The 7556-nt window shown below is 35.8% G+C and overlaps 1 protein-coding gene across 1 annotated transcript in view; it reads left to right on the forward strand.

Annotated features, from left to right (window-relative positions):
- Positions 1 to 7325, forward strand: part of LOC134537282 (uncharacterized) — a 149671-nt gene extending 142346 nt beyond the window's left edge. Inside the window, exon 15 of the mRNA XM_063377556.1 lies at positions 6396 to 7325. Coding sequence (XP_063233626.1) covers positions 6396 to 6496 — 101 coding nt within the window. The 3' untranslated portion in view covers positions 6497 to 7325. The remainder of the gene's footprint in view (positions 1 to 6395) is intronic.
- Positions 7326 to 7556: the final 231 nt, after the last annotated feature.

Raw genomic sequence — 7556 nt, forward strand, 5'->3', positions numbered from 1 at the left:
AAAAAAATCATCTTGAGATTATTGCACGGGAATATACACTAATATATTTAAAATTAGAAATTTATTTGCAAATATTGAGGGTACACAATGTTTTTGGTTTGTCCGTCATGAACGTCAACCAAAAAAAAAAAAAAAAAAAAACAATTTGGCGTGTCGACTTTAGTGAAGGACACGTAACGATTGATCGAAGTGATACTCGTAACGAATGCAAACCGGATGGGAAACTGCAATAGCTTGGAATCGAAGGGCGTATTTGAATCACTGGCCATCGACGGAACGCGAGGAATGAACGCGTGATCGCCTGCGGCTCTCGCCGAAATGATGGCGACCTCCATTACTTCCAGTGATGGACTCTTCACACGGTAGGCCTAGGTCCATTGCACAGCTTTGGCGGGCTGATGTTGCGTAATATTACGAGAGTCGATCCTTATTTTATTTTTAGATGTGAACTTTTGTGGTTAACGAGCATTTGAAAAAATCTGCCGGGTAACGCACAGCTTGCTGCTTGGAGCAAGGGTGTCCATATCCTGGGGGGAGGGGGGGGGGGGTCAGGGAAACAAGGAAAAAATGTCATAGAAGTTAGAATATGTCAGGGAAATCAAGGATTTTATATGGTATCTGGTAAAATGCATGGAAAATCCCCAGTTATAAGAATTTGAGGGGGAAATGTCATGCTCCAGTGTGCCTTCACACATAATGTGAAGGCAAATTTTTTTTATAGGGATTTTAGTTCATAGTCATCTATACTAATATTATAAAGCTGAAGAGTTTGTTTGTTTGTTTGTTTTTTTGAACGCGCTAATCTCAGGAACCACTGGTCCGATTTGAAAAATTCTTTCATTGTTGGATAGTACATTTATCGAGGAAGGCTATAGGCTATATTATATTATCAATAACATTAGGGATCCTTACTAAAAGTACAATTTAGAATCAAATGCGTCGGAGGGGGTTAGATACAACATGCAGTACACGTACGAAGTGTGTGTTGACAATGCCGCAGGCGCTAGAAGTTTATTTCCTATTGCCTATTAACATTGTTGCTACGCACTAGATGCCTTATCATACTAAATTTTCCCATACAAGTAAAAAACACCCGTGTGATATTAACAACGAAGCAATCAGTACCTCATATAGAATACATATATATAGTGTGAGATATATATGTAGATATAAAGAGATAAATACAGATAGAGAGATACATAGATATATAGGACTATAGATGTAGATATAGATAAAGATATATTTAGAGACATGGATAGATTATTTGTATATGTGTAACTACTTCAAACATATTACAAAACAAAACTGAATGAGGCATTGCAATGCATGCCGAGCATTAGATAGATAATGGAATCTTTTCAATATTAGTAATCCCTTATTTTTCAGTTTTTTTTCTATATTGCTTTATAGAGTCTAGATTACATACAGACCAGGTAAATAACTATAAACTTGCAGAACAACGTCTGTCGTGATCTGAAAGTGATGTAAATTATTTTGCACACTTGACATTCAAATTAAGAAGACAATTACTAACTACATCTGATCTCTAAACAGTTCACCTTCACCCTGTGTTCAGCCCGGGAAACGCTGGGTACTGCAGCTAGTACGTTATAAAATGACGTTCGTAAGGTTTTGTTTGTAGTAGATAAAGCGGAGAGAGTATTAGGCAAGAAATGAGTATGATTAAGGCTTTATTTTCTTCATTTCATTCAGGTTATAGGAACATAGATAAGTTTTTAAAATTAAAATGATTAAAGTTCTTTTTGCCAGAGAAAAAATTGGTAAATCTTATTAAAGATTTATGTCGACACATTTTCGTGTTTAAAACTTAATCAGTGACAGAAAAGTTGGCAAATTTGGAGGGAAGCATTTCCTCGATAAGGCAATTAACATATTAGCACTATCTTTTTTTCTCTTCGCGCTAAGATAACCCATTCGCACAGGCGTCGGTACAAGTTTTAAAAATTCCCGTGTATCTGGAAACATTTTTTTCCTTAAATAGGTCTTCGAATGACGTGATCGTATTGCATAAATTTGAGGGGGGGTCTAAATTCAGACGGGTACCTATTGGGATGGACAGGAAATACTTGGTCGCCCAAATGACAGCAACTGTCGTGCAAACTGCTCTGCACTTGTTTCTCCAAGTAAGCGCATCCTCGTGTTCGTGTTGGGATAATGTCTGCACGAAGCTGATGGCTCAGGACGGGTGATAAAACTGCGCGGAATCACAGACAGGTTTTGTCAAATATCTCCCGTCAAGAGAACATCGGCAACTTCAAATCCGCGTGAAGGCGGAAACACAAATAACAAAATAGCGAGAAGTTCAAACTATTACAGAGAACCAACAATGCGGTAAATAACTTCAACTCAATGCTTGTTCAAAACCAGTTTTCTTGGCATATTTTATTGCCTATAAAACTTTACAAAATGCAAATGTTTTATTGGGCATCACCAAATCGTTTTGTTTCGTCCTGCCGATGTTCACGAAGGCGAATATACACGGGTGCATACTTGCCACGCGTGGATCCGCCGTCTTGATGACGTAGGCTCTGGGGTGTACCAGAAACGCGCATGCGCACTTGACTTCAGTAACTGATTACCGTTGCATGGTGCACGCGCTTTATCTTGCATCGGCCTGCTAAAATTTCACTCTCCGCGTATAATTATAAAAAAAACATAGAACTTGTTATGTTAAAAAAATTTTAAGTTTTAAACAGTAATTCGAAATAACTTTTATTGAATAAATTAAAACTACCGGTGGTCAAAGGGAATAAAATGGAAATTGGCTCTGGCACCGAAAGGTTCAAGGGCTAGGAAAGGTGGATGGTGCAAGTCTATTTTTGAAATAAAATGTATATTGTTATTTTTTTTTAATGTGCACGTAAAACATAAAAAATTTTAGAAATATCAAGTAGACAGTGGCCTTCCTCTTGTTTTAAAGTTTCTATTTTGCAAAAAATCATCAAGCTGGGAGTAAAACTATAATTGTATAAATAATAATTCACACAGCCAATTATCTTTATAAATATTAATATGTAATCAGGTTTTCAATGTTTGATCACTGTGGAGAATTTACAGAAAATTGTAGTATACGAGTAATTAATGAACACCGGTTAAAGCGATATTCAAAGCAGACGCATGCATTTGTTATAATCGCATTTAATTTTGTTAGTTATTAGAACGTCACTTTTTGCATGTTGTATAATATGATTTTTTACGGTTTTTTTCTGTTAATAAGTGCCACTCCTTTGCTTCAAACCTTTTAAGTACTTTAAAGAAAGAAAAAAATATAATTAGAAGAACATAAATTTTTCAATCGTGAGCTTGTCTTTCCGCATAAAGAATTTATTTCTCTTTATACTTTTCATTTATTCATCTTGTCTTATAACTTTCCAAAACCATTTTCATTTCAGTGTATTTTTTTAACTTTAAATTGTTTCACCATGTACAACTTTGTTCTGTTTTATTTTTTCTGAAGAAGAGACGGGGGAAAAATATTCACATTCTCTTTGTTAATTTGCGCACCTAAATGTAAAACGAGAACTTCCCTTCCTTAGGCTCGAAATGTTGCCTGCAACGGTATTAACATTTACAACAGTTTTACCAGTTTTCAAAAGTCGCTGAAAAGCTCCTTGAAAGACAAGGAATTTTAAGTTCAACCTTTGTCCTGAATAACAACTGTCTTAAGTGTTCAGTATTGTAATTAAAAAGCTTTGTAGAGAATATATAATTCATGTATAAAAATATTTACTTAACATTGAAATCGTAAATGCAAAACGTTAAAAATAATTATTTATACATCAAAATATTTCATTTTTTATCCCATTTTTTTAAATAATCCATTCGTTTCCTATAATGTATTTTTGGTACAGAATCAGTTTAAGTGCTTTGTTTTCATAACTTATACCCATTGCTAATTATGAGAACTAATTTATAGATGTAAATTAAATCATTAATGAAATTTCAGAACTGATTATGGTATAATGTTTGTACTTTATATTGTCAGCTACATAAACTACTTTAGTGCATATGCATATGCATATCGAATACAAATTATGACGTCACTATAATATGTACGAAAAGAGTTATAAAATGCAATCTTGTTAAAATTTTTTTTATCAAATGCTGAGTTCAAGCAAAGATTTTTTTTTTGGTTTAGCTTAGAGAAGTCGCATGAAATGGAAACGGTGCTTCCCACTGTGGGAGCCAAAGGGAAACTTTAAAGTATTAACTGTTAAGTGAATTTAAACAATATGAGCAGTAATTTAATAAAATTACTTGCCAAAAATCAGGTCCAAAAGCTGGGGTTTAATATTTTTACAGGTCATTTCCGCATTTTTTTAGCCGTTTTATTTTATTGTTTTAAAATTTCGGTCTCCCAATCAAATGATTCGATAGTCGACGTAACTTCTTCGGCATCAAAAACCAGCGGCGGGTGCGGAGACCACGTGTGATTCGCGTCGGTCCAAACGAAAATGACTCTTTTCGTTTACCATTTCGCCTTCTTAATAAGTATGAATTATAATATCCGTTGCTAAACACAGTCACTTCCATAAAATACTCTTCTTTTTATAACTATTTCTAGAAATGGAAACACTACAAATCGATAATTGCTTATTTAAACGTAAATAATATTCAGCAAAAGGCCAGACAAATATTGTCTTTTTTTTTAAACAGATGTCCAAAAAATTATTTTATTTAAGGTAAAATATTTTTGTACATAATACTCAGAACAATATTACATTAATAAATGTAAAAAAATTCAAAGACAAAAATATAAAAATGTAGCCACTTGTTTAAATATTGCCTTAAATAATTAAACTTATTAGAGATATTGCAACTCATGATATAAAGTTTGTAATAATTGGCTGGGTACGGTTCATATTTATAGCGCGATGCGTTTTGCGATTATCATAACTCATTTCGCTTGTACACTGTTAAAAATTTTCTTCACTTTCAATTTACGAAGAACGCTGGTTACTAACTATCCAGCGATCTTCATAAATTTATGGACATTCAGTGCACTTACTTTGACCACACAAAAAAAAATTCTTGGTATACTAACAAAACATAAAAAAAAATGTGTTAAGTCTGCAGTAAGAACATATTTATTTTTTCACGTGTGTGTTTACATTGTTTAGTACGAAACATACAACTCGGGAACCTAAATACAGCATAGTTTTTACAAATATTCAGTATCTTTGCTTATTTGCGATATATTCTTCGTTGTAAAGCTCGTAAATGTACTGTAATTTTTAACAGTGCACTGGACACTTTTTTTTGTGAATGGAGCAGAAATAAATATGTAAAATGAAATATATTTGTAAATGTGTACATTTACACGAAAATAACTGTGTCGCTACAAAACAGTATTCGCAGTTATAATAGGTTCGGGTTCTTGCCAGGGTGTTAATTGCGTTGTGTTGTCCCAGTACCTTCAAATAAGCTCAGTAAAATAAAATAAATTCAAATTTTGGTAGTTACTATATTATCTTTTCCATGGTTTGAAAATGGTGCTTAAATGAAACGTCTATCTTAATATATATATAAATCCAGTGTCCTGATGTTTGTTTCCTGTGAATACTTTACCAAGTCAACCGATTTCGATGAAAATTGGCATTTATGTGTAATTTTTTCCAACTTGAGAGATAGGATAGATTTATTTCGATTAATACAAATTATTAAAAATAATAATAAACTGATTATCAATGTTGATTGATGTTATTAATCGTAAGTTTCATAAGTCTCAAACAGATGGCGCCTTAAATCAGTTTTTTTTACAGACAACTGTTGTACTGTCTGACATAAATATCTCATAGATGGCGCTACGTTTCAATTCAAATTTTATTCTTCTCCATGTTGTGCACATTTTCGTTGATCAATGTACTACGTAACCTCGCTTTTTTGTATTATTTTTGATTTTATTCTCACGTATTTACAATTATTGGCATCTATCTTCAGCTGTCAATCTACAGATATCATAATAAAACAAATAATATTAGCTAGAGAATTAGAGTTCATCAAATTTTATTTCATGTTAAAAATTTTGTAAGTATTAATTCTATCTTTCCTGCATATTTTATAATCCAAGCAACTCGTGGCCGGGTTTGTCTGTGTTAAATATTGTCTTTTAAATCCTTTCTAAATCACGCAGCCACATCAACGCGTGGCCGGGTCTGCTAGTTAAAATATAAAATTATGCGCAATTTTTGTAAGAAATAATCAGTATTATCTGGAAAAATCGTGTTTCATACATACAAAAATTACCATATCCATGTGTTCCACATGTGTGAATGCGCAGTCCTATTTGAAGGACAGGACTAACGGTCGCTGGCAACTGTGAAGGACTGAGACGTGAGTGAACTGACCTTAACGCGACTGGGCTCTGTGCGCAGGCTACCTGGACTCGGCCCTCCAGGAACACCTGGACCTGGAGACGGACATCGAGCAGCAGTTCCTGGAGCTGAGCGACCTGGCCGGAGGCCCGACCAGCTAACCAGGGGGTCGTACTGCGCCTCCGAGGAACCTGGTGATCACGACGAAGATCTCAGTGTCTTTTAGCTAGCCATGGAGTCGTGCTGCATTGGGGACTCCACCTCCGAGGGACTTGGTGACCACGCCGAAGATCTCACGACAGTGTCTTCCAGCTAACCATGGGGTCGTACTGCAGTGGAGGGCTCCACCTCCGAGAGACTTGGTGACCACGCCGAAGATCTCACGACAGTGTCTTCCAGCTAACCATGCGGTCGTACTGCAGTGGAGGGCTCCACCTCCGAGAGACTTGGTGACCACGCCGAAGATCTCAGTGTCTTCCAGCTAATCATGGGGTCGTACTGCAGTTGGGGGCTCCACCTCCGAGGAACTTGGTGACCACGCAGAAGATCTCAGGACAGTGTCTTCCAGATAACTAGTTTGGGGTCGTGATGCAGTGAGGGGTCCACCTTTAAAGAACCTTGTGATCACGCCGAAGACTTCGTGACAGTGTCTTCCGGCTGAATACGGCCTGGGAGCACCGTGGACCCCGGCGGCGCGAAGTGGCTTCAGCCGACAGTAGCGCCGATGCTGACCATCGATGTCGGAAATTTTGATTCGTCGTTCGGCGCTAGCGACGGAGAAGAAGAAGAAGAATGATAAGGGTTTAGTGATAAAGAACAATTTGTTCACATTTATTTAAAGAAGCTAGTGAAAAATAGAGGTTAAGTCTTTCGTAGTAACCAATATACGCTGTTTAAGTATGTTTTTTCCCCCTCAGAGACATGAGTGTTAGCATAAGCTAAAATATTACCGTGACGTAAATGGCCATTTAGTTAAAAAATAAATAAAAATTGAGGACTTGTTTTTTTTTTTTTAAATTTTTTCCGTTTTTACGTTCTGGAAGACGTGGCCAAATGGGGTCATGCAACTGCGTCGCTCAACACTAGTCAAAATCCGTCACCCAGTTGTGAAATAGTAATACTTTTGGGTTTCACACACAATGTTGATATCAGTTAGTTGTAATGTTGCTAAGGCACCCGTTGAAATATTATGAATATAACAATCACTTAAATATATAAACA

Source organism: Bacillus rossius, chromosome 12 (assembly GCF_032445375.1).
Source record: "Bacillus rossius redtenbacheri isolate Brsri chromosome 12, Brsri_v3, whole genome shotgun sequence".
NCBI lineage: Eukaryota > Metazoa > Arthropoda > Insecta > Phasmatodea > Bacillidae > Bacillus > Bacillus rossius.